Raw genomic sequence first — 27,315 nt, 5'->3', positions numbered from 1 at the left:
GGAGTGTATTTTAATGGTTTTAAGTGTATCACTTTGTTAAATTAACTGAGACTAATTTAAATAAAATTGAATTTGGTGTTTCAGACAAATGTCTTTTTAGATCTTTCAGTAAATTAGTGGAATTGCTGTGAGAAAAGCAAAAAACATTATTATGTAGCTTGAATAAACTCAGTTTTTTTTATGTTAAAGTAACAATGAAGCAGGCCATATTAGAAAAATCTTGTTGATTCTTCAAAAGATCTTTAGCATTATTAGTTCTCGTCCTTGTTTTTAGTATAACTGACCTAAGAGAGAATGAATATTCATATCTATTAGTAAACTAATATTTCTTAGCTAGTGCATCTGTCTTTAATTATCTTCTAAGCATTGGCCATTACCAGGTTAGTCTTTAAGTGCTGCTTTTATCATGTAATTTCTCTGTTTACAGTGTCACCTGCTGGGACCTTGAACTGTCTTCTCCCTCAGTCTGATAGTCCTGCCTGGGCTCCAGGCCCTCTGTGAATAGGTGTGCAGTTGAGTTCCTCTCTCAGTGCACTCACCCTCCGCCCCCCCGCCCCACCCCAGTGGCCCTGCTCCTGCTGGCCAGGTGGCTCCTGTCTCCCACACAGTGCGCTCCACTGCTTCCTCATGATGCTGTTCCTGTGCCCCTCCAGATCCTGTCCAGGAAATGTTTCCGGACAGGGTTTCCTTCTTTAAATTCTTTTGTATGATGTTTTCTTAGTGATTTGTATGTATTTTCATAATTAGATTTTATCTGTGCATGTGTGTATATATATTTTAGTATTACTGATGTATCCAAGGTTTGTGTAAAAATTCAGTAATTCACAGTGAAGAGATTAACTTTTGCTTCGGTGTATTTGTAATAGACTTTTTTCTCTTTTTGCAGTTTATAGAAGGGTCATTTGAAGAATATTTAAAACGTTTGGAAAATCCACAGGTATGCGGTAATCTTCTGACGTATTTCTGTTTTTTATACGTTAAATAATGTGTTCAAAATTCATTATGAGAGATTAATATTACAGTGTATGGAGGGGTTTCCTTATAAACATTTACTATCTTAGGTGCACGTTTTATGCAGCATTTAATTGGAAGACAGTTGGAGCTGTGTACTGTGCATTGTTGCCTCGCTAAAGACAGTCAGGCTCTCTTTACGTGTCATAGCGGCATAAAAGACCTAAAATAGCAGTGCTGATGATTTCCAGGGTGCTGGGTTGGTATGTGTATGGGGCTTGGTGGACAGGGCAATATTTGATTGCTTCCGTAGGCAACTGAGAAGACAATTTCTTTTACGGAGGTTCCATTCCCCATAAAGTGGTCAGTGTGAGAAGGAGGAGGAGAGTGCTGGGAGTAAAAGGACAGCACTTCCCCACCAGGTCCCCTTGCCAGCGCTTCCTCAGTCATTTTGAAGTGAAAAGAAGTTTTCTTTCTTTTTTTTTTTTCTGCTGTCAAAACTAATGTTCTTTGTGTAAAAATCCAAATGTTAATGGCACGCCGTGTAGAATGTTCCCTCATCCCCGGAGGTAATCACTGTTAAGTTTAAAATGACATTAGCAAAGGAAAAAGCTAAGAGAAGGAGTCAGATAGGGAAGAAAGGGAATAATAACATAGGAATAGGGTGTTTGGTCAATGTTTGGTGTCTCCCTTCAATTCCCTAACTCTAATTTGAGTGCTTGTTGTGGGCCAAGAATGGCCAGGCGCCCGGGAGGCAGAGGTAACTGGTATTTGGATGCTGTTCTCAGGAATTTCCCTATAGTAGGGAAGACCATCTAATACCAGTGAGAGGGTACACGTGTCATAAGAAGTATAGGTATGATGCTGTAGGCATTCACTTTTATTCCTAGCTGGGTAGGCAGAGCAGGAGTTTGAGAGTAAGAGGGCATTTGAACTCTGAAGAGCTTCTGGATAAGAAATGCCTAAGGTGAAGGGCATTTCCAGGTAGTGAAAATTGTGCACAAGAGAGATAAAGAAAGCTGTTGAGTTTGTGTGGAGCACGGAGCACAAGAAGGTGGGAGGTGGTGAGAAATGTCCGAGGGCAGGCTGTGGTGAGCTCATGGGAGAGCATCATTGCCAGCCTCATTAGCTTGGAGCCGATACTAGAGGCCAGCATTTCTCAAAGCATCGCCTACAGGCCATTGCATCAGGAAAAATGCAGATCCCTGGCCTCTATTCCAGACCCAAATCAAAGTCTCTGCGCCTGGGGCCTGGGAATCTGGCATTGGGAAGTTTTTCAAGTTTTTTGAGGCAGGAAGTGAGTTATGTTTTGTTCACTGCTTTGAAGTGAGAATAGTGCCTGGTGTTTTTGTTAACTGGATGGATGGATGGATGGATGGATGAAAGAATCTTGTGTAAAGGTAGTTTGGAGGTGGATGACACCAGAGGCAGGAAGACTAGTTCCAGTGGTTTTGAAAAAATGGTTTAATACACGGAGAAGTGGGCACACTATAGTGAGTGTAAAAAAAGGAAAATAAGTATGATATTACTCCAGTTTTGGTGACAAATACCCTCTGAAGATCTTTTCTCTAAATCCTCTCAAGACTACATTTTTATTTCCGTGATTTTGAAACTGAGTTTTGCCCACAAAAATGGACACAAATTCATTTTCCTGAAGTTTGTAGTTTTCTTCTTAGTTTATAAGCCTCTTTGAAGGCAAGAATGATATATTTTGTTGCTTTTGGACTTTCCGTGGTTACCTGTCAATTTGGGGTGCCTAATTGATCAGTTTGTGTGTGTTGAGTGCATGTTAAAGCCGTATTGCATTATATGTAACAGGTAGGAAGGATTAAACACCAGAATGTTAACAGTTCTCTCTAGGTAGTAGTAATACTGGTGATTTTTGTTTCCTTTGTAGAAGATGAAGGAAACAACAAAGACCGTTTATTAATTTTTAATCAGAAAAAACCCCACAGTGTCATTGTATAGTAATCTTTGTGCAGCAGTTCAGGCTCTTGGGCTATGAGGGTCCGAGAAAGGATAGCAGAGACATAGTGGGAGTGGAGAGAAGGGGGCAGAGGGAGGAAATGAGGCAGTGTGAACTGAACTGAGACTGATGGGGGGGTCTGCAGGAGGGGGGAGGGCAGGTTGCTGCAGTTTTGAGCACGTGGGACAGGTGTCTCCTTCCCAGTGTGCTGGCCAGCCAGATTCGTTACCCTTAGGGCACCCCTCCCCAATCCGGTCAAACCTCCTCCAGGTGTTTCGGGTACCTGCTGAACAGGACAGTCGTTTGTTCTTCATTATTAGCAATAAATATTTATGTCTTCCTTTGTTTCTCTTTCTCCCTGATATATGGAATGTATGAAATGAAAAGAGAAATATAGTTGATGAATAAACTCCATTGCTTCATCCAATTCTCAGAGAAAGCATCTTTCTCCTTTTACTTAAAAATACCAGTGGAACATTCTGAAAAATGCCTCAAACTTTTTGCAAGAATATATTTTTGTCAGCTCTACGTAGGTGAAATTGACATACGATAAATTTTTAAGCTTATAATTTGATGAAATTTGACAGATGTATACAGTTGTGTGACTGCCCACAGATACCGTATAGGGCGTTTCCATCACTCCACAAAGTTTCTCATGCCCTTCTGCACTTAATCCCCCCCTCCCCCATATCCACTGATGTATTAAGTTTTGCCTTTTCTAGACGAAAAAAATGGAATGATATAGTTTATAGTCTTATATGGCTGTCTTCTTTCACTTAGCATAATGGAAACATTTTGAGATTCATCCATGTTGTGTGTATTGGTAGTTCCTTTTTATTGCTGAGTGGTCATTCTCTGTATGGATGTACTGCAATTTGTTTAGCAGTTTACCAGTTGATAGATAAATATTTGAGTTCTTTCCAGTTTGCGGCTGTTATGATTAAAGCTGCTAAGAATATTTACTTGCAAGTCTTTCTGTGGGCATATGTTTTCTTTTCTCTTGGATTAATACTACTGGGAGTGGAATTGCTGGATCATATGGTAAATTTATGTTTAACTTAATGAGAAATTGCCAATCTGTTTTCCAAAGTGGCTATGCCATTTTGCTTTCTCATTAGCAATATATGAGAATTCCAATTGCTCTACATCTTCCTCAACACTCAGTATGCTCAGCCTTTTAAATTGTAGCTGTGTTGTTGGTTGTATAGTGGTATCTCATTGTGATCTTAACTTGCATTTCTCTAGTAATGTTGAGAATCTTTTCATGTGTTTATTTGCCATCCATATATCTTTGTTAGTGAAATATCTATTCATAGATTTTGTCTTTTTTTTTATTACGTTGGTTTTATTAAATTATAAGAGTACTTTATATTGAGTATAAATTCTGTACTGGATATATATTCTTTGGTGTTTTCTTCCAGTTTGTATCTTGTCTTTTAGTGTTCTTAATAGTGTCTTTTGAGGAACAAAAGTTTGCTTTGATGACTATTTAAGAACATTAAAATTAGTTTTTTTTTGATATAGTGTAGTTCTTTAGTTAAAGTAGATTTTGTAGACACGCTGTGCTCTTACCCACAATGAGGAAGTAGAGTAAACATCATACAGAGTGCTGAGTAAATAAAATTACGGCCTTAAGGTAGAAGATACTGATAGAACATAGATTTTTTTTTTAATAATTAAAAATTGACCCTGGTTAGAGAAGACAGGAAGATACGATAGACAAGAAGATATATCATATATCACATATGATAGATATGTGTACTTAACCACACTACAACAGAATTTATTCTGAAGATTAAATATTTATAAAATGATACATTGTTTGAGAGGTGGTATTTTGTTGACACTAGTAGAATAATTTTCCATTTTCTAAAGTGGATATATGGGTTCTGCATAAAGTGGATATAGCTTGTGTTTGTGATCTAAGCAGACTGGTTTCAGGGAAGGATTTCCTCTATACCAGAGGGTGTCTTTTGTAGCAGTTTATGAGAAGCTGGGATTGTTAGGCAGAGGCCTATTTTAAGAAGTCTATTTTAATATATGGCACCCATTTCATTTTGAAAAGCAGAGCCAACTTTTGAGAACTATTAAAGTGCAGAGACTTTGGGGGAAAAATGATTCTTTTCTGAGAGATCAAACCATCCTCTTCAAATCTTTCCTTATCTCAAATTTGTTTTCTTTGAAGGAGAAGGTAGCAGCATTCATTTACCATAGCTCATTATTTTTAGTTACTCTTGGTATTAAGTCTTTACTAGTTTCACAAGTAGTTTAGGAATACATTCTCATGGTGAAAGATTTAATACAGAATGAAGAGTGAAAATGTTTACATTTCCCTCATCTTGAATTTCCTGTCTCTGCTGTCAACTTAGGATGTATCCTTCCAGACCTCTTTCTATGAATATATGTATTTTTTGTTTTGCACAATAGGATTATTTCACCAACTTACTTTTTACACATAATAGTCTGAGTGATCTTTCCACGTCAGTTCATCATTCTTTTTGATGATTGCATGATGTTTCCATACATAGTTTGGATGAACGATAAAATTATTTAATTATTCCTTATCTATTAGTGGAATCTTGGGGCTATCTTTAAAAAATTTTTTTTAACTATTACAAATAGCTATAGTGGACATCCTTGTTTATATACACTTTTGTGGACATATGAAATATTTCTTTAGGATAGTTTTTTTTTTTTTTCTTTTTGGCTGCACCATACAGCATGCAGGATCTTAGTTCCCCAACCAGGGATTGAACCTGTGCCCCCTGTAGTGGAAGCACAGAGTCTTAACCACTGGACCGCCAGGGAACTCCCTAGGAAAGATTTATACAAGTTGAATTGCTGGGTCAAAGAGTATATGGGTATTTAAAATTTTGATATATACTGGCCCTTTCCTTCTGAAAAGCTTAAGGACTTAAAAGAGACTGCTTTAGTACTAGAACTTCTACCACATGTTAAAGTGATTGCTGAGACACTGCTTTCTTTGTACCTTCAATCATCCTGAAGAGAAGGGACCTGCCCTTTTTCATCCTTCCTGATTCTTGAGTTCTGCTTCGAGTCCACATCCCGTTTTCTGGGCACGTATCATGTGCTAGGCTTTGTTCTGGGTGCTAGGTTGGAGGGCAGAGTCTTTGCCTTAACAAGTTCTCAACTTAGAGATACTACTCCATCATCTTGCCACATCAATAGGAACTCTTATTCTAGCTCTGTTACTAAGGATTTTTGCGACAGAAACTTGGGCTGCTTTTTAGTATATGTTATTATAGCCTGTTTTATAGAAATGTTTTTATAGTATTCAGAATACTAACAATATTAACGAGCTTTTCTAGCTAATTAGGTATATCGTATAAAGATATGTATTAAGGTATTGTAAAAAGTAGGAGACATTTATGTGACACCTTTTTTTGTTCAATACAGGAATGGGTTGGACAAGTGGAAATAAGTGCCCTTTCTCTTATGTACAGGTGAGCACTGTAATAATGTAGGTAAACAAAAATAAAGTCAGTGGGAAATTAACATGTTCCATTGTAGTCAAGTTGTTAAAATAGCAAAGCAGTTTTATGCCTTGGTTGTGAAAGCATCTTTTCTAATGTTTTAGTTTTTTAACTGCATCAGTTAGATTTTGACATTTAGGTATCAATGTATAGAGATTTTAATTTTCCAAATATTTTTGGAATGGAATATAAAAATTTTTCCAGGCCTATAAACTATATCACTTATCAGCCTTCTAGAGAAATGTTTTCCTACTCTGAAGGCTGGTCGCATTGAATGGCCACTAGAACAAAGGCAAAACACGACAATTGTCAATTTTACAACTTTTGCCCATTAGCAGAGCAGGTGAATGCTCTGTTTTTTCTTTTTGAAATGTCCTTATAAATATAATCTTCACAATTCCTCTGGTTTTAAGGTCTACTTTTAGAATTTATCTGAAGTTACATATATGCAAATTACATTTAAAATTTTATTTTTTTGCGAGGATACTTTTATATAAGTATGTTACAGCTTAGTTATTCCATTACTATCTCTTGTTCACTGCTCTATTTCCAGTGCCTAGAATATTGCTTGGTGTATACTGGGCTCTTGAGTGAATGAATGAATGAGTGATTAAATCTCAATTCATGAAATATATTTCATCAGAAGTAATTTCTACATGTTATTTTCAGGAAAGATTTTATAATTTATCGGGAACCAAATGTTTCTCCTTCACAAGTAACTGAAAATAATTTTCCTGAAAAGGTAAGAATTTTTCTAAGTGTTTCTAAAGGATTTAAGTAAAAGAGCCACTCAGTTGCCATCTTGACTGCCTAAGCTATAATTTTTAAGTGACTTTTTGAGTTTTTTTAAGTTCCTATTAATCCTCCATGAGTTACATTATTTTGTATTTGTTTTTTTCCCACAAATCACTATGTTGAACTCTATCATAACGTTTTACTAGAGAAAAAAAATTGAGATACTAGTGTATGTGATTAATTAGACTATTACTGCTTTACATCAATATAAACATTAAATGGAAAAATAACTTGTGAAAATGGGTTCTGCGATTGCATCCACAAATACTTTGGTAATTGTGATGTATTTCCCATTGTAAAGATAATTTACTGGCTAAGGTGCTATTATTTAGTCACAAAGCAGAAGCAACTGAAAAATGATGTGAAGCCTAGAAAGGGGGAAAAAAACATGATTCATTATTAGAGAACTTTGTTTTGAGATCATCCAGGCCAAGTTGAAGTGTCTTATCACCATGCAGATGGTGGTAAGGGGGCAGGGAACTGAGTGAAATAGACCTTTATAAGGACTTGCAGGTTTCCAAGGTGCTTGGCTCTGGATCTGGCCTTTCCAGTATAATTTTTGGAATATGACATAATCTAAGCAAAATCAGTGTGTATTTCTCTTACCATAAGTGATTGACTTATGCTAACACACATAAGCTAATACACATAAGACTTACATATACACATACAATACACATAAGTGATTGACTATTTAGAAGGTACTTAAAACTGTAAAGCAGAAAAAATTTACCTTTGATTCTGCTTCTTAGAGGTAAGCATTATTAAAAAGTAAGGTTTTAGAATATTTTTTTACAGTCTTTTAACCCTCATCTTTAGGTAGTTGAAATTACGTTGTTTTCATATATTGTGTGTGATTTTTGTGATCCCATAAGCATTTCCCCAAGTCGTTAGGAACTTTTGATTCATTGGCTGTGTAACATTTCAGCGTATGGATGTACCATAGTTGACCACATTGGAGCTTTAGGTTACTTCTAAAATATTCACTTCCTACTAGGAAATTTATTTACTAGTAATTCCGAGATATTAGAGATGTAAGTTGCCATGTAAATGTCATATATGAAGGGCTGAAAAGTGTATTTTATTTTTCCCTTTCAGGTATTACTGTGTTTTTCAAATGGAAATCATTATGATATTGTCTATCCCATAAAGTATAAAGAGAGCTCTGCTGTGTGTCAGTGTAAGTAATCATCCTGTGCTTATATAGGAAATTTTCTTCCTAAGCATTATAGTCTTAATGCAGACAAGTCAGGGCAAATACACTGTTTTGTTGTGAAAATATATTTCTGAGATCCTTAGGTTACCAAAAATGTTAATACTATAATAAAAACTTATTTCAGTAGGAAAAAAAAAAAGGCACTAGTATAGATTAGAGTTTGGCTTGTAAATACAAAGTTATTTTTTCTTGCAGTAATTAATTTCAGTAATAAGGATTTGTATGTGTTTTTAAAGCTGTTAGTGTATAGCTTGAAAATCGAAATGACAGAGGAAATCAAGTATTTGATCGTATTTGGCTCTAGACCTGGGTTTCTTGACCTTGGCACTTTTAATATTTTGGGCCGGATAATTCTTTGTTCTGGGGGTTGTTTGGTGCATTGTAGGATGTTTAGAAGTATCTGCTCTGTAGATGCCAGTAGCGTGCTCTCTCCCATGTGACAACCAAAAATGTCTCCGGATTTTGTCAAGTATTTCCTGGGAGGGTAAAATACCCCTTCCTTCTGCAGTTGAGCATTACTGCTGTGGTAGCTCCTTCCTGCCTTCTTACTTTATCTCCTTTATCATCTATTATGACAAAGTGCACATGACTCATACAAAGCAGTGGTGCTGGGCACGTGATGGGCATTTTTCCTCTGTTCTTTAGCTGGGGGTGACTAGTAAAGACATGTGTGATGTAAAATTTTAAATTGATCTATTTGAGATATGGGCGTCTAGCTGTCTGTGTCCTGGGTTGTGTCCTCCGCCTGTCCCAGCTAGTCAAAATCTGGACATTTCAGCTTTGGGAAGGGACAGCTCATGGCGCCTGCCTTTCCTGTACTTCTCAGAACCTGTGGTTCGGATGATATTGGGATGGATGCAAGGTGGTCTGTGAGAAAGGGGGTCTCTTGGGGACTCATTTAGGGGGTGGGCACCATTGTCGCTGAATTCTTCGTGGACTTGTTTGGGTAAGGTTCACTGTAATTAAACCAAGTGAGAGTCCTGAACTCCCATGTGTAGGTTTTGAATGTTTGGTAATATATATTTCTATGTTTTCTGGAGTTTGGTTTTTTTTTTCTTCTTTTTTTAAAGCAAAGAAGTGTCTAAATATGCTTCAGTGGCTGCTGAGAATACATTTTAAAATGGTTTCTTTTTAGTCCATTATGAAAAGTTATCCTCTTTCTAGCAATCTTAATGTTCCTTAGGTTTTCCATCCAAGCCTCTTTAGGTTGGGCAGGTTGTGTGACATCTCTAGTTCTCAGTTTCTTCATGTGTACAGTTAGAATAAGAACATTTCACTGTGCTGGCATTAAATATGAAGGTGGTATGTAAAGGCTTAGCACAGTGTGTGGGATGTAGTCATTGCTCACTGTGCATGTTTAATTTTATCATACTTGGTTCAAAGTGGTGATACCTTTTTGTGTTATTGTGAGTTTAAAAAATGTCAGTATATTATATAATGATTTTTGAACTAATTAACTGCAAAGACAGAAATCTAGTTCCTCTCTATCTAGGGAACTTTCTGATTAAATTGTGTTATTGCTCATAAGGTGTTACAGGTATTTAGTTAGGATTTGGAAGCCCAGGCAACCTCAATGTTATGTTAAAATGTAAAGTGAGTTAATATTGTGTAACATCTCTCTTTTGTTAATTGCAGCTCTGCTTTATGAATTGTTGTATGAGAAGGTGTTTAAAACTGATGTTAGTAAAATCTTGATGGGACTAGACACCTCTGAAGTAGCTGATGAAAACAACAGTGAAATATCAGATTCAGAGGATGACAGTTGCAAGTAAGAGTGAATTTCAGTCCTAAAGTATCTTTGTAGTGCCATACAAAGAAACAGTTCAGTAAATGTTTCTGCATGGAGTAGCCTCACATATTGAGGTATTATGGTATTCCTAAAATACAGCAATACAGAAACTTAGGCAGTAAGTTTCTTTTTTCCTGCCACTAATTTTATCTCATTTCTACTATAGGACTGTTTCTTTTGAAAGTTGATTTTGTTTGTTTCTTTGTTTGTTTTTGCTAAGCATCTCTCTCTGTGTAATTGTGATGCACGTATCTCTGAAATAGATTTGGTCCTGCCTATATGTGTGAATATTCTAAAATTTTAAGGTTAACCTGTCAATTGCTTACATATCCAGTGATGAAAATGGCCATTTTGATTTCCTTGACTTTTTTTTATTTCTTTCTTAGATAATGCTGCCTCCTTTTCTTTTTATGTAATAAAAATCCCAAGTTGGGGTATAAGTTTGTGAACAATTCTGGATAATGCCTTTGTTTATGTTGCGAATAAACACCTTTTAACTTAGAGTCTGCAGCTTATTTTTCCTTTCCACTTAAGACATATAGGGTAGTGGTTAAGAGCTTGGGCTGTGGACATCCTAACCTGGTTTCATTCCTGGCTTCCTGCCAACTAACGGAACTTGGGGCAAGTTACTTAAATTCACTAAGAAGCCTCAATTCTATAGGTATAAAATGAGGATATATCAGTATTTCTTTGAAGTAGAGAATTTATAAGAATTAAATGAGATAACATGTAGAATGCACAGCCTAGTTCCTAGGTATAGCGTCCAACATATATGAGTTTTTATCAGTGATGTTAAGAAGTTTACTCTGTATTTTATAAGAACCGACCTATTTCATTCTTGGTGAAACTAAAAGTATATCATTCCTTTTGTATGGGAGTATGAAAGTACCCTTCTTGGTGTCACATACTGTGAAACTAGAGAAAAATGAAATTAAGCCTCAGGATATCTAATTCTTTATTAAACACTTAAATATATCTCTATTTGTAATTTCCAGCATTTCTTGAATTAAATTGTAGATCCCGATTGAAAATTTGGTTGACTGCCATTTTTACATAAGAAAGAAATGAGTCAGATTAAAATCTGGGTCTGCCATTGTAAATTTAATCCTAGAATAGACTAATTAACTTTGCACAGATGGAAATTCTGCTGCATGGTTTTCTCCAGGTGCCTAGTATGATTAAGGCATGTCATTGAGCATAGGGGAATTTTGAGGGAGAATGAATAACTAGCTTGTTGTAGCTTATTAACTTTACTTGGTGTGTGGGGACTTCCAGCAGATGCCCTTTGGTTGCTGCTGCAGTTTGAGCAACAGCTGGGTCTGGGATGGCAGCTGGCAGGTGAAGTAGGCGAAGTAGGCGAAGTGTGGAGTAGAGGCTAGTAAGCTGGAGAAGTTTACCAGGGATGGTGTGCTCATTGTAATGATCAGTTTTCCTTTTTATACTATATTATTGAAGCCCTTGGAACATGGAAGCCTTTCTAATTAATTTTTTCTTGCATTATTAGGATTTTCTTTTACTTGTGTCATGTCTGGCTTAGGGAGGACCAAGCTTCATTTAGGGAAGAATGCTTTTATAATCATGGCAAGATAGATAGGCATAGTGTGTAATATCCAGGCACTATGCTCCTGTGCCTGGATATTTTCACGTTCGTATTGATCAATCCTGAAGTATTAGAAATTAAGGTGCTTTTTTAGTCCAGACTCTAAATACTTGGGGTCTCTTAAATATTGCTGCATTTAAGGGTATAGATTTGGATATTGTCCTAAAGACTAGAGATTGATTTATTAAGGAGGAGGAATTAAACGACAGAAGAGTACAGGTAGCCTCTCACCTCATCACCCACTCAACTTGCCATCAACTTGTCCAGCCTCTTGCCTACCCCTGGGTCTTTGCACTTGCTGTCCCTTCTGCTTGCAATACTAAATAGCCATATGGTTTGCTGTCTCATCACATTTAATTCTTTATTGAAAAAGACATCTTCCTTCGTCCCATTTTTTATTATCTGATCCTAGGTCTCAAAACTAATTTTTTCCTACCTTTTTCCCCCCCCAAAGCACTTAGCAGCATTTAATATACTAATAACTTAATTTAGTTGGCGTCTACTCTTACCTGATTGTATATCTTGTTGTAGCGGAATATTTTGTTTAATGGAGCCTCATCTATATTTTGAAAGGAAATTTTTACATTAAATGTTTTTATGAACTCAATTATTCTACCAACCCAAATTTCATAGTTTATTTCTGTTTCTCTCGATGATCAAGTCAGTCAGATGATCAAGAATTACTGATAAAAATCTTTGACCTATATATATACACACATATACGAATGTACATATATACGTATATGTATATATGCACAGTTAAACTAAAACTTGTTTGAGCTCCTTGGAATATATATAGGTTTGACTTTTTGGAATATAACAGATTTTATATGACATTAGAACAAGTTAATTGCATGCAAACATTTTTTTACTCCTAATGATGGCTGTATTTCTTCCTTTGTAGGAGTAAAACTACCACTGTTAATGATGTGAATGGATTTAAATCTTTGTCAAGTGATCAGGTATTTTTATTTAATGGTTTTTAATGGTTTTTAACTACCTCTTCAATATAAGAAATATGAATTTATAGTCTTAATTTTTTTTCTCTTTTCTGGTACATTTTCAATAGAGTCAGGATCATCTACTAGTAAGACATTTTTTGGTGACCTCTTAAATTTTTAAAGTTTTCTTCTTCATTTGATTTTACTCTTATACATATCTCAAACATGTTTTAAAAGCATTTCTGTGTTGATTGGACTTCCTGACTTTGTTTATTTAGCACCCGAAAAGCAATGGGAACTCTCCTAGCCTTCCTTTGTCTAGAAAGGTTCTTAAGTCACTCAGTCCAGCAGTCTATAGAAACGTGGAATATGAAATTTGGCTGAAGTCTAAACAAGGTGAGTTTAAAAATCTGTGTATTTTCCATAAATTTGCTTTGAGGCCCTTGAAAATGATTATGTCAACTTGATATAATGCTGATATTCTTTACAGCTCAACAAAAACATGATTATTCCATTGCTGCTGGCTTACAGTATGAAGTTGGAGACAAATGCCAAGTAAGTGATTATGTAGAGGAAGAGGAGGTTTTACTTGAAATCTTATTTATCGTAATAGGAATCAAGAAAACAGCTCAAGTTTGGATGTGTTGTTAATTTGGGATTTCAGAATATATTGTGTGTACGTTTTAATAGTTATAAATATTTAGCTTTTGAATACATTACCAAAGTCAAATATATCTAAAACCATGGCGTCCCATCACATGATCTTTAAAACAATTTAGTCTTTGATATTAGTTGCTTCAAAGAAGTAACAGTAGCGTTTTAGATTTTTAGATATTTTCATTACAGTTGACAAATAATTTATTGAAATTGATTCAGACTTGACATTATAGGTCAATTTGGTTTATGGAAGGCATCCTGGAAGATTCTGATAACACACAGTTTTTTGTTGGACTGAGATAAGAAAGTGAACAGTAAGAGAAGTTTTTGCCATTTACTTTGAATAAGCTGCTGCTTTGGGCTTAAAACTGTTGATTGTTAAGGGGGAAAGTTGTGTTAGATCAGTGTTTCTTAGGTGGAGTGATTTTGCACCCCTACTCCCATTTAGCAATGTCTGCAGACGTTCTTATTGTTACAGCAGGGAAGGTGCGACTGGTATCTAGTGGGTGGGGCCAGGCATGGTGCCAGACGTCCTAGAACGCACAGGACGGCACCCCAGCAAAGAATCATCTGGTCCCAAGTGTTAATAATGCCAAGACTGGAGAAACCTTTATGAAAAAATATTACTCTTTCTAAAACAAAAACAACCCCCCCACACCGAAAATAATTGTTATTTGGAAGATAATTTTCATCAAAAATGGTCTTCATCAAAAAGTGTTGCCTTTTAAAAACTATTTTTAAATAGCCATTGACAAACATTTCTTCTTGACTTGTGGAGGAAACACTTGTTTCCTTGGTGATAAAGTGGTTTGTGAAAAGTGTCTGGGGGACCAGGATTATTTCTGGAGGTCAGTGACAGACTTAACCTTAAGAACTTTTAATAGTGTTCTGATTTGGGGGTATTTTTAAAGGAGAGGAAGAAGAGGATACGATTCATTTAGGTTCTTCCTTACACGATTGTCAGAAATGTGCCCTAATCACAGAACAGAATTAGGGAATCTTACTATAGAGATTTGGGGAACTTGGAACAGAACAAAAGAGAAGAGTAAAGCCAGGGCTTAGGGCACTCCCTCCCTCCCTAACCCCACTCAGTAGAGAAGAGAAGATTGCTTGTTTTAATGCTGCATCGCTAAAACTATGTTACTTGTTATTTTAAATCAAGCATATTTGCTTTGAGATTTCAGCTGCTTTTGTAAAGCAGATGCTGTTGATAAGGTAGATGGTAAAGCAGGTACTTGTTTTAATTTTTTCCGTTTTAGAGTACTTTCTATTTCTACCACTTGACTATTTCACTTGGATAAAATTTAATTGAAATTTTATTACGGAAACTGCTGTGACTCAAAGGTGACTTTTATTTACTCAGGCAAGCTTGTAAATGTAGTTTAAACTTTTAATAAAAACTAACTTCAGAAAAATATTTTTTATTCTTAAACGCTGGAAGAGGAAAGCAGTGTCCTGCTGGGACTGAAGGACGAAACCTCGACTTGAGGACTTTGATCCACAGTTGGCCGTTCCTCCGCGTCTGGGTGTGGAGGGCTGACTGTACTGTATCATTTTACATGAGGGAGTCGAGCATCCAGGGGCTCCGGAACCAGCCCCCCGCGGACGCCGAGGGCCAACTGTACTGATAAAAAAGGCGGAGGTGGCTTCACGCAGGGCTGTGTCCATCAGGCTCCCAGTGCATGGTTAGCAGTGCCCTGTGCTGTGTGTGCCATTTGACTGCAGGAGGAGACCTAAAGGCTTATCGTCCAGTTAAGATTTGCTGTTACGTAATAACCCAATTGTATGTCAGAGAAGAGATGACGGATCTGTTTTTAGGGAGAAAAAGGTCACATTTACATGTGACAATATTTTAAATATTGGAAAAGTGAGAGGACAATAGTGATTTTAATAATAGTTGTTCTCCTTTGTTGAGTGGTTGCTGTGTGCAGGCTGGTGTCCTTTATATATATCATGTGTACCTCATTCCACCTCCATGGGTCCTATGATGTAGGTACTATAATTAGCCCCATCTTACATATGAGGACACTGAAGCATGAGATAAGTCACTTGCCCAAGGTCATATTGCTGGTAAGTAGAAAAGCGGGGCCTGGAATCCTGGTGTGTGTGGTGCCACAGCCCTGCCTTCAGAACCAAGACAATTTAGAAAAAACTTGGAAGAGTAAACAAAGAAAAGTATTTTGGATGGAGGTACATAGGTCTGGGAGGTCAGAGACAATATCATTGTGTACCTTTTGAACTTGGTTTTGTTTTTAACTATATATGTTCATTTTCTCTTTAGTTGAAAATGAAGTAACAGTTTAAAAACTGATGGTTGATGCGAAAGAATCAGGTGACTGATTTTTCTTTGCGGAATCGTTCAACAGGTTAGGTTGGATCACAATGGAAAATTTTCTAATGCAGACTTTCAAGGGGTTCACTCTGAGAACGGGCCAGTTTTGGTCGAAGAACTTGGAAAGAAGTATGTACTCCTCTTCAGCTAAGGTGTTCATTCACCGTCTCTTCCACTTAGCCTAATGTAATCGTGAGCATTTCTAAATGTCCCTGTGTATTTGCAAATTCATTTAAATGTATTGCCTGTGTGTAGAGAAATATATTTGTCTAGATCTTGTAGAAAAGTAGTTTTGAGTTCAAATTTAGTGTTATCCGTGTTAAGGTATTTTAAATAAAAAATATTTGTTTTGTTGCTTACTGTTTAAAATGTGCCATTCTTCACTAAGGCAATTTGGAAAATCAACCGTATTGTAGCTGTGAAGTGGGGACTTTGGAGGACAGGGACCACATTCATTTCTAATTTCATTCATTGCTGCCTTGCATGCAGTCTTCAGTAAATGATTATCTGATGGAGGAGTGAAATACTTGCTATTATGCAGTGTTACTTTAGATCAACTTTTGTTTCAGTTCCTGCTGCCTTTATTAGAGGAAAAGGTAGTAAATCACACCTAAACTTTACTGTGGAAAATGTCAAACATACACATATGTGAGGAGGATAGTTCAGTGAACCCCAGTGTAACCATCACCCTATTTTAACAGCTAACAGCAGGTTAGGCAGTCTTTTCTAATCTCTTCTCCCTAACCCCTTTAAAAAAGATGCGAGTGGAATTAGAATATTTGAAAGCAAATCCCAAACATCACACCATTTCTCATAGACACATAGATGCCTCTGTGTGTCTCTAACACAGTAAAGACTCCTCCCTTACCCGTCCTTAGCTGCAGTACTTTCATCACATCTCACAGAATAATAGTCTTTCCTTCTTTATCTAATCTTTTGCTTAGGTTATGGTTACAGCCTTTTAGTCTTCTGTCCTTGTAGGTTAAAAAATGTGCTTTTGATTTATGTCATCATATTTGATTAGAGTTACATCTGGGTTGCTAAATGCTTTGTACTTTAATGTGTTTTTAGTATAAGAACTAAACCTGGGAATTCTTAGGTAAACTGAAAGTAAAATATTTATGCAGAATACTTAAGTGGATAGTCTTGGGGGAGCATGATAAATTACTGCAAGTCTTTTCCTTCCTTTTAAAGACTCTCCCCGAAGAACCTCAGACTGCCTTCCTCAGAAAGCTGGAACACGGTGGCAGGGAAGAAGATGAAAAAACCTCCCTCCGGACAGAATTTCCACTGTGGTAGGAGCACGCCAGGTTACCCTCTCTTTGGGGAGGGGACGGTGCTTGGGGGTGTCTGTAATGGGAAGATTACGAGGCAGTTTGGCTCTTGCCACAGACGCGGACTACAGAGGGTCCAAGGCCCCGGCGAAGCCAGGCAAAGCCCCGCCCGCGCTGCCACCTCGCCTGCAGCACCCTCCGGGGCTGAGGCAGCGCGCGCCCCCCGGCCACTCTGCAGCGCCGCAGTCTCAGAAGCCCTCCAGTGAGCACAGAAGTCTGAGCAGGACACCCACACAGGCCACAAGGTAACCGTCCCGAAGGCAGGAGAGCTAGAAACTAAGTGAGAAGCATCTCTTTTGCTTTCTGTGTCACATGCTTTTAAAAAGTTACAATATTTGTTCGTATACTTGTCTGCAGCGTGACATTAAAAGTATTGTTGATAGAATAACGTGAGGATTTTAGTTCTTTATAACTCTCTTTAAACAAATCAAAGTAATTTGGTAGGGTCAGACATCTTTTGTTTTCGAATAACTTTTTTCAAATGATTTAGGTCGTAACCTGGCACCTCAGAGTTTTCCCGTAGCTTGTAATGTGTTAAATACTGAATTCCAAACTGCAGCCCTAATTCCTTGCAGGGTGAGGATATTCCCCTTTATATAGGAACTTAAATCAACCAAAATGGTCAGCTTACTTTGTTCCGACAAATTTGGATTGTTTGTTGTAATGTGTCTAATACTGAACAGGTTGCTGTGATCATGAATTCCCAGCCTTCTGACTGAATATGCAGAGGCAGACGAACCTCAGGGTCATAGTTTCCTGTACCGTGGATTTAAATTTTTCCCTAATCTGCCCTTCCTTGGAGTAGCTTATGGAGCTATAGAGTAGTTTATATTCTTTGGAGGAGCTTTATTTGAGAAGGTGTGTCTTAAGTGGAGGCTGTCCTCTTCCTGTGAACTTGGCCACGTCTCCTGTGGGTGCTTGTGGCTCACCTTCCCCATCCAAGCTTGATCTCCCCGATCATCTGAACAGCTGTAGCATCTGCTTACGTGCTTGCTAAAGCTCTGGTCTTTAGTTTCTTTATTTTTGGCATTTGGGCATTCCCCTTTCTTGGGAACGTACTTAACATTTTGTCATTAAAGACGGTTTATGTAACATCTTTAAGACAGAGTTATAGGTTCTTAGGCTGACATGGTACCAATACTGTGTAGTTTCCTGGGGCTGTGGTAGCATAGTACCACAGACTGGCTTAAAGCTACAGTCCGGAAGGTGGCAAGTCTGAAATCAAGGTATCGGTAGCGCCGTGCCCTCTCTGAAGGTTCTAGGGGAGAGTCTGTTCCAAGCCTCTCCTACTTCTGGTGTTGTCCACAGTCCTTCGCGTTCTTTGGCTTGTAGATGTATCACTCCAGTCTCTGCCTGCATCATCACATGGTGTTCTCCCTGGGTGTCTGTGTCTCTTCTAGTAAGGAACCAGTTACAGTGGGTTTAGGGCCCACCCTACTCTGCTATGATCTCATCTTAATGGGATTACTTCCGCAGAGACCCTATTTATAAAGTCACATGCACAGATACGAGGGGTCAGGACTTGAACGTATCTTTTTTGGGAGATGCAATTCAATTCATAACAAATACCAGTACTTCACATCCATTACAGTTTTCTTTTTAATTGAGCTAACTGTTCAAGATAGTAAATTAATTGATATTGTTCAAAGTCCAAAACACTGAAAAGTTTGTTCTGATATTTCTCCTTCCTATCCCTGTTGTCCCAGTTGTCTAGCTTCCTCTGCAGAGGCATCCAGTGTTAACAGATTCTTGTGTATCCTTGAAGGGATGCTTATATGTGCGTAAAAAGTACATATGTATTCATAATCCAGTTATCCAAAAGTTCTAATGAGAACAGATGATTAAAAATCAATCATAAGAAGAATTCCCTCATCCCTCAAGGGTGGTCACTAGATACACGACCCTGAGAAATGGCCTGGGCACGGAGTAATCAGGGCTGCGTGTTCTTGGCACACCAGCAACAGTGTGCAGGGACATTCGGGGCCCACGGTGGGTTAGCCTCCCCCAACAGATAGCACTTATGTCACTAAATCACCTAGTTGTGGCTGAAGTCTGGTGTGCGCGCATTGACCAGACTCTACTAGCATCTGGCGGTGTCTTACCCAGTACAGGCAAAGTACCTAAGAGGACTAACTTTGAATATTAGCTTTGGAAACCTAAAAATGTGAAGTCAATATAGGAAGGTCATGGACAGAAATGAGATTTTTTTTTTTTAATAAAATTCTCATTTTTTAGTCCACTAGAAGAGCCTTTTTTTCTCTTGAACAGAGGATACTCTTTAATGTCTTAAAGTTTTAAAAAAACATACACAGACTACCAAATGGCTAATTTAAATACACTTTTGTTTACCACAAACTGAGTTTTTATCCAGTGTGTTTCTTGTGTTTTGTCCAGTCTGTTAGGAATTAGAATGATCAGACGGACGTGGTCCTTTTCTTGTTTATGTGTTAGCTACCTATTACTTGGTGTATAAAACACTTGATGGCAGAAGGCAGTGGAGAGTACATAGACATAAAGCTTTGGAGAATTTTGACACTGTGACTGATTACGTACGAACGTAGTTGTACTTGCAGTTAGTAAGCCTTCTAGCTTGTGGGAGTGAGAATGAATTTTACTAGTGTGTTAAATTTAGAGACTGCTGATGGTTGAATATGAAAAGTACGATTCTAAAAAATTCTAGTCAGAATTTAGAATTTTATAGCTAACACTCCAGTTGATTTAAGTCCATTAGAATTTATCTTGACTTCATTTCTAATATTTAACACATTAGTTTGCAATTCTCATAGAATAAAAAGAGCAGTGATGTTGGGCATGAGACCTTCGTGATCTCTCGCTTTTTAAATTTCTTTCTCATTGATATTGTCTCTTCCTTTGGGGAAAACAAAACAAAGTATAACAAAAACCAAGCAGGATTGCCATGTATGCTTTCGTTATGCAGGTGCCGAAAATGATAGACGTGTCCGTGCTGAATATTTCCCCTCCCACTAGGCTCAGATAGGAAGGTTCTCTGTGGCGCGTGAGGGTGAGATGTGGGCTTTGGGTGATGGGGCGCAGGGAGTATTGACTTTCTGGAGACTCCTGGCACTAGCTGAGTCACCTTTGGAGTCTTTCACCACCGGGGTTTGAGAAGGACTGGTCTAAGATTGAGGGTCCAGGTTTGTTCCCCTGTTTTGTTCCCTAATACTCTGGGGTTGACATGTGCCCCATTGGAATTAGGATGTGATTTTAAGTGGGACCGAGGACATGAAATGGCTGTTCTTTATTTCAGAGGTAGGAAAATCAGATGGTATCAGTTGTGTCCTTCCCACTCTTTTTAGGGAGCTGCATCTCTTCAATATATTTTCCCTGTTGGCTTTGGGTTTTCATTTCCCACTGTTGTACTATTAGACAAAGTGTAGAAATAGTATTCATATTGCATATAATAATTTTAATTCATATAAAAATGCTAAGGTTATGTTTTAGGCTACTAGACTCTATTCATGAATTTTTTTGTCTCCTTCTTTGACCAAAGTTATTGAAATGACAGCAGTCTTATCTGTAGTTAGTATCTAGCCTGGTGCATTTTTTTCTTCTTTTCACCTTTCATCCTCCCTTGGTAGTGTCATTAAAAAGCAGGAAGGTGGTCGTGGTGTCTCTTTGATCGTTGTCCTTTACTTAGAACAGAAAATTAGAGTGCTTTTGAGGCCTAAACTACTAACCTTCCCTTTCCTTTGAAAGAGAATTCTTATGAAAGTATTGGAATATGGCGTAAAGAAAATATACAGTGCTTACATTTATGCCTTCCTGTATCACTTGGAAGTGAGTTATATTTTTCTTTTCTTTCCATCCTATTTTAAGTTTGTCTTCTTGACTCTGAAATGTAGTCTAATGCTCCAGGGGCTTCTGTTTCCTAAACATTAATCAGGCAGCTAAAAGTTCTGTAATGTCACAGTGTAGCTAAACTGGTCAAATATTTGAATTGCTCAAAGCGTTGTTTTATATTATTTTAGGTACTCAGTACATTTTGTCTTTTTTTTTTTTTTCCCCCATGACGAGAGTGTTTTATTTGACAGGAAACCTGATCGTGAGAGAGCTGAGGATTTTGATGCCACGACTCGAGAATCTAACTATTTCGGCCTCTCTCCAGAAGAGCGCAGAGAGAAGCAAGCTATAGAAGAATCTCGTTTACTCTATGAGATTCAGAACAGGGATGAACAGGCTTTCCCAGCCCTTTCCGTATGTATATAAAAAGGGATTTTTAAAAGTTATCCTTCAGAAGTCTTCCTTAATATAGTTTTTGTATTAAGCCATAGTTTTAAATGGTAGACTAATAGTTTTTAAACTGAAAGATACCTTGGTGATTATGCAGCTACCCCTCCTTTTCATCTTCATGAGTAAGGTGAGGTCTAAAGATATTTCTAGTTGGTGGCAGAGTTGAGGCAAGTAATAAATTGGTTATCCCACTTTAAGTTTAGTATTTTCTTTTTTAAAAAAATTTATTTTATTTTTGGCTGCGTTGGGTCTTTGTTTGCTGCACGTGGGCTTTCTCTAGTTGCGGCAAGCGGGGGCAACTCTTCGTTTCGGTGCGGTGGCTTCTCTTGTTGCGGAGCACAGGCTCTAGGCACGCAGGCTTCAGTAGTTGTGGCTTGTGAGCTTAGTTGCTCCACGGCATGTGGGAATCTTCCTGGCCCGGGGCTTGAAGCCGTGTGCTCTGCATTGGCAGGCGGATTCTTAACCACTACGCCACCAGGGAAGCCCTAGTATTTTCTTTTGAACCAAAACTCGTTTGTTTTTTTGCTAGCCAAAACCAGTAACTTTCCCTAAGCAGTAGAGGTTCATGATTCAGTTAACCAGATACATCTGTAAAACCGGGAAACTCTTTTCAGTGTTCCCTATTAAACATACCAGGACAAGATTAACCTAGTACATACAAATAAGAGCTGTTGTTCAGAGTGGTCACTGTTGGAGGTGGTAGTACATGCAGCCCTGTGGCTTTGCCCTTGCTCCCTGTGTCAGACGCTGGGCTGTGATGGATGCTTCTCTGATGAGACAAGTGTTCCCTACCTTTAAGTTTCTTACTTCTTTTGGGGGAGGCAGAAGGGAAAAACAGTTCTTGCGTAGAGTGAAGTAAATGCTGTGTGAGGAGGGGTCACTGGCAGCACAGGGCAAGGGTTTCAGTAGTTGTGGCTTGTGGGCTCAGTAGTTGTGGCTCGCGAGCTTAGTTGCTCCACGGCATGTGGGAATCTTCCTGGCCCGGGGCTTGAAGCCGTGTGCTCTGCATTGGCAGGCGGATTCTTAACCACTACGCCACCAGGGAAGCCCTAGTATTTTCTTTTGAACCAAAACTCGTTTGTTTTTTTGCTAGCCAAAACCAGTAACTTTCCCTAAGCAGTAGAGGTTCATGATTCAGTTAACCAGATACATCTGTAAAACCGGGAAACTCTTTTCAGTGTTCCCTATTAAACATACCAGGACAAGATTAACCTAGTACATACAAATAAGAGCTGTTGTTCAGAGTGGTCACTGTTGGAGGTGGTAGTACATGCAGCCCTGTGGCTTTGCCCTTGCTCCCTGTGTCAGACGCTGGGCTGTGATGGATGCTTCTCTGATGAGACAAGTGTTCCCTACCTTTAAGTTTCTTACTTCTTTTGGGGGAGGCAGAAGGGAAAAACAGTTCTTGCGTAGAGTGAAGTAAATGCTGTGTGAGGAGGGGTCACTGGCAGCACAGGGCAAGGGTTAGCTACTTGAGTTTGGGGGCACTGGGCGCCCTGTGCCTATGGTCTGAAATATCGGTAAGTGATACCAAATGACCTGTGATGGAGAGTGGTGGCTGGAACACTTTCTTAACAGTGGGTTAAACAAACAAAATGGAATGTTACAGGATGCTACCCAATATATATATCAATATATATGATACATATATTGGCATATATATATACACACATATGTATATCGATATGTATAATATGTATATAGGTATGTATATTTGTACCAGTATAAAACATTAAAGCCCCACACAGTCAATTTTTTGTGTTCTGGCCTCCATGGGATCCTTCAGAGGTATGAGATGCTCAGTTGAAAACAGCTGACCTGGAACAGTATATATACAGTTCAGTCTGGCACAGGGATTGGAGTTTAGGAATTACTGGAAGAAGTGCCCAAATTCATATGTGAATTAGGCATGGTCTTTAGTCTCAGTATATTTATCTCTGTGATATATTATTTTCCCATAATATTTAGAAAATAAAAAACTACAAATCATTTAAGCTTCTACTCACAGCTTTTTGTCCTTTTGTCAGTTAGTGAACAGGGAGAAACAACTACTGTAATGTGGGAATAGATCGTGAAATTGTTTGATTGTTAAAATGGGGTCTTCGTACTCATTGTCTTTAAATAGGCATTTGATCCTGTCTTGGACTTGATAGCAACTCAGGTTTGTCTTTTAGAAAACGCCTGCCACAGAGGGCTGAGGCCCTCTTCTCAGCCGTGTGCAGCATTTACTCACAGATGCTAGAAGAGGAGAGACCTTCAGTGGTGATTTAGCTGAGAAGCCAGACTTATTCCAGTCCCCGTGTTTCACCAGTTAGAAGTTGGAGCTCACGTGGAGCTTGGGGGATTTGTTGACAGTCAGTAGCATGTCAGTGGTTCGCGTCCCAGTGCACTGTATCTGCCCGTTTGCACTTGGGTGTTTCTCCCCCACCAAGGGCTGTGGCTCAGCTATGGCTGCTTTTGAAGGCTTTGTGCAGAGAATGGAAGTATAAGTTGCAAAGTGAAGGTTTGGTAAGGGTGGCTTCCTGAAATATGGGCGTACGAAGAAGTCTTCATACTAATTTAAGCCAAGCGTCTGATTGCCTTATTAGTAAGCCGATTACTATAGAGTATATAATATGAACCCTAGGTCCTATTTTTTTTGTAGTTTGGGAAGTATAAAGATAGGGCTATGAATTTTTAGAGTTTTATTAGTTAGATGTATGAAGAGTAAGGTTAATTAGAAGATTTTGTTCATACATTTGTGAGTAAATCTTTAACCCAAAGTGTTGGGTTTTGTTTATTTTAAGAGCTCATCAGTCAGCCAGTCAGCTTCTCAGAGTAGCAACCCAGGCATCCAGAGAAAATCAGCACATGGAAGCGATAGAAAAGGAAGCAGGCGGAGAATGGACACCGAAGAAAGAAAAGATAAAGGTATGTTATTTCATCATTTGAAAGCAGATGCGAGAGATCTGTTTCTGGCTTAAGGTCAGACATGGGGAAAAGAACTTACTTTTTAAATGATTAAGCAATGTACTGTCACGTCTCACTGTTGTAGAGAAGCATTGACTCAAGCTAAAATAAAGCACATTGTGTTATTCTGAAAACTCTATTATCCACTGACTAAACATGGTTCAAATGGTACTTTCGGCTTTCTCTGTCTTCACGTTTTATAGTTGTGTCTTCACACCTAACTAGTGAATGATGCCGTCTTTTTTATCCTGATCTGTTATAGACTCTGTCCATGGACATACCCCCTTGGATAAAAAGCCCGAGCCAGGCACACTGGAGGTAAACGTTTTAAATACTAATTGCATCTCTTTCTTTTTCCTTAACATTGTGATAGTGTAGAAGAAGGTGGAGATGACTTCATCATTTTATAACAAAGTGTTAGGGAAGTAGAAAAGCAGAAGAAAATTGAGAAAAAATTACAGTGCTTGAGGAGAATTCACGCGCAAATTATAACCGTTTCTTCAAGGGTACCTTATGATGACCTATCTGAATTGGTGGAACATAGCTTAGCTTTTACTTTCCATTACTCTATAGTAGACTGAGATTTTTACGGGAAAAGTGCTGTTTTGAAACCATGCCCCCCATAAAAACTGCCCAGTAGTCTGATGTGATGAAGATGTGGAGGCAAAATCCCCTACTTGTTGGAGCCCAGGTACAATGGAAAAGAGTAGTTTGTCATCAGAGGGTTCAGGCAGGTGCGGGTAGGGTGAGCTGTAAAGGCGGCCGTGGTTACCCCAGAATGTGGGTCTTTGAAATGCAAAAGTATGCTTTTTTTTTTTTTTTTTTTTTGGTGCTTCCAAAGAATATTAGCAATGATAAGTGTTCAAGAATTACATCACCATCAAAGAAATTAGAGTGCCCACCTCCTACAGAACAAGTAAGTACCTTGTAGCATTTGACACTGAATGCTCCATTCCTTGGGTTTCTTAATCTTAACTCTTACTGTCATCATTAAAAAACAGAAAATACAGGAAGTGGGAGAATTTACTCTATCTAGTATCATAATTTGGAATACAATTATGATTTTTCTCTCATTCTGTTCTTGGTTAGTCTAGAATGTTCTCAAGTTTTAATGGAATGTTATTTTTATAATCACCATTGTCTGGACATAGAAGCCATCCTTCTGAATTGATTTTGAATAAGTTTGTATCTGGCACCTTGTGTTCCCTTTGTGGTGAGTTGGCTTGAAAATGAGATTTTTGAAGGGAAATTATGAATTTCTGTTTTATTTCAAAACGTTAAAGAAGCGTTAGACAACTCTGCATGCTTAACAGTTATTTCATAGAAGGGAGGGAATGTAATGATTGAAGAGATTAGAAAAATACACATCTAAAGTGCAATAATACCACCAATTTACAGATTTAATGATGAAGGAACCTGAGTTCTAGCAGATTATTTTGGTTCTTGATCTAATACAGGAGTAGAGAAGGTTCTTATCCTTTGTCTTTCAGTTAACATCCTTCATGTCAGGTAGAAAGTGTATAGTTTTATGCTAAGTCTTTGTGTGAGGAGCTTCTAAACTCATGAATTTCAGGGTGATTTCAATGATTTTGCTTTCTTGCCTTAAAAGCATTGTGTTCAAGTTGCGTTGTAGTTTGTTTCTAACCCTGCCAGTGACTTCTGTGACTTTGGTGGGCAGTCACTGGTTAGGATCACATTTGTTAGTATGGAATTTTCAGCTACTGTGTTTTTTTCTTTCATTTCTAAGACCAGAGAAAGACCATTTATGTAGAAACCACAGGTGTGTAAAAGGTACCTGTGGTGGTTGAATTAGTGTTAAGCAAAATGAACTCTTGTCTTTTTCCACCCCCTCTTCTTGAAGAAGCCAGCAGAACATGTGTGTCTGTCCAATCCAGCTCCCCTTCTAGTGTCTCCAGAGGTACATCTAACTCCTGCCGTGCCTTCTTTACCAGCCACTGTGCCAGCCTGGCCAAGTGAACCTACAACTTTTGGACCAACAGGTTAGATAAAAATTTTAAAAGCTCAGTGAATCAACCAGCAAAAGCTGTCCAAGTCTTGAAATTCTTGAGTGTGGGCTTGACCTCCGGGCAGAAGCGGGTGTGTGGAGCCCCCAGCGCTGCTCTGCTTCCAGCTTCCCGTGGCGCTCGTCTGAGGGACGCCCTCACGGTCTCAGCGGCTGTGTGGGCTCTGGTTGCCCAGTGCTGGCAGCACAGTTTTCACCCCCATGGGCCAGCTCTCTGCCAGGCTCCGTGTCTTGTTCATAAGAGCTGTTATTAGCAGGTACTGACTCAAAGCTTGTTTTCTGGGCGCTTACTTCCTCCTTTGTGTCCAGGAGCGTGTTTGGTTGACATTAGTACTTCTTTAGATTGCTTCAACACACACCGTTTTACTAGCTATACAATTTTATAGCATTTCTTCATCTTTTAGCTTAATGTAAACATATTTGTAGAGAATTATTTTTACCTCTTTATAGCTTTTGATTCCTTTCCCTTTCTTTTGTAGGTGTCCCTGCTCAAATTCCTGTTTTGTCAGTGACACAGACTCTGACCACGGGACCTGATTCTGCTGTGTCCCAAGCTCATTTAACACCCTCTCCAGTTCCTGTGTCAATACAGGCCGTTAACCAGCCCTTGATGCCTTTGCCTCAGACACTGAGCCTTTACCAAGACCCACTCTATCCTGGGTTTCCTTGTAACGAAAAGGGAGATCGAGCCATTGCACCACCTTATTCACTGTGTCACACTGGGGAGGACCTGCCTAAAGGTGAGCTCCTTCTCTGAGTTCAAGTTGATTTTATTTATCAAGTACTGATACAGGTTCAGTGAGAAATGTAAGTAGAGGACAGAGGTCATGTTGCTGAGTAAGCCAAAGGACTTGCTTGGGGAGGACAGCAGAGATTCAGCTGTTAGTCACTCATCACTCCTGTTTCAGCTTCTGTTTGATTGGTGTGTGTTTTTATATGTTTAGTAATATATAAGCTATTATTTATAGCAGCAGCCCCTCCCCTTACTCCCCTGCCCCTGTCATTTTTTCAAAAACA

At 38.5% G+C, this 27,315-nt stretch overlaps 1 protein-coding gene across 1 annotated transcript in view; it reads left to right on the top strand.

Moving 5' to 3' along the window:
- OTUD4 (OTU deubiquitinase 4) overlaps positions 1-27,315 on the top strand; it is a 39,447-nt gene that overhangs the window by 6,502 nt on the left and 5,630 nt on the right. Inside the window, exons 3-19 of the mRNA XM_024126606.3 lie at positions 887-937; positions 6,335-6,381; positions 7,081-7,153; positions 8,305-8,386; positions 10,058-10,190; positions 12,716-12,773; positions 13,031-13,148; positions 13,243-13,307; positions 15,776-15,870; positions 16,936-17,036; positions 17,134-17,320; positions 21,128-21,290; positions 24,113-24,236; positions 24,538-24,593; positions 25,117-25,191; positions 26,137-26,275; positions 26,778-27,038. Coding sequence (XP_023982374.2) covers positions 887-937; positions 6,335-6,381; positions 7,081-7,153; positions 8,305-8,386; positions 10,058-10,190; positions 12,716-12,773; positions 13,031-13,148; positions 13,243-13,307; positions 15,776-15,870; positions 16,936-17,036; positions 17,134-17,320; positions 21,128-21,290; positions 24,113-24,236; positions 24,538-24,593; positions 25,117-25,191; positions 26,137-26,275; positions 26,778-27,038 — 1,828 coding nt within the window. The remainder of the gene's footprint in view (positions 1-886; positions 938-6,334; positions 6,382-7,080; positions 7,154-8,304; positions 8,387-10,057; positions 10,191-12,715; positions 12,774-13,030; positions 13,149-13,242; positions 13,308-15,775; positions 15,871-16,935; positions 17,037-17,133; positions 17,321-21,127; positions 21,291-24,112; positions 24,237-24,537; positions 24,594-25,116; positions 25,192-26,136; positions 26,276-26,777; positions 27,039-27,315) is intronic.

The sequence above is a fragment of the Physeter macrocephalus genome, chromosome 7 (assembly GCF_002837175.3).
Source record: "Physeter macrocephalus isolate SW-GA chromosome 7, ASM283717v5, whole genome shotgun sequence".
NCBI lineage: Eukaryota > Metazoa > Chordata > Mammalia > Artiodactyla > Physeteridae > Physeter > Physeter macrocephalus.
This window is presented reverse-complemented; position numbering and strand designations above follow the sequence as displayed.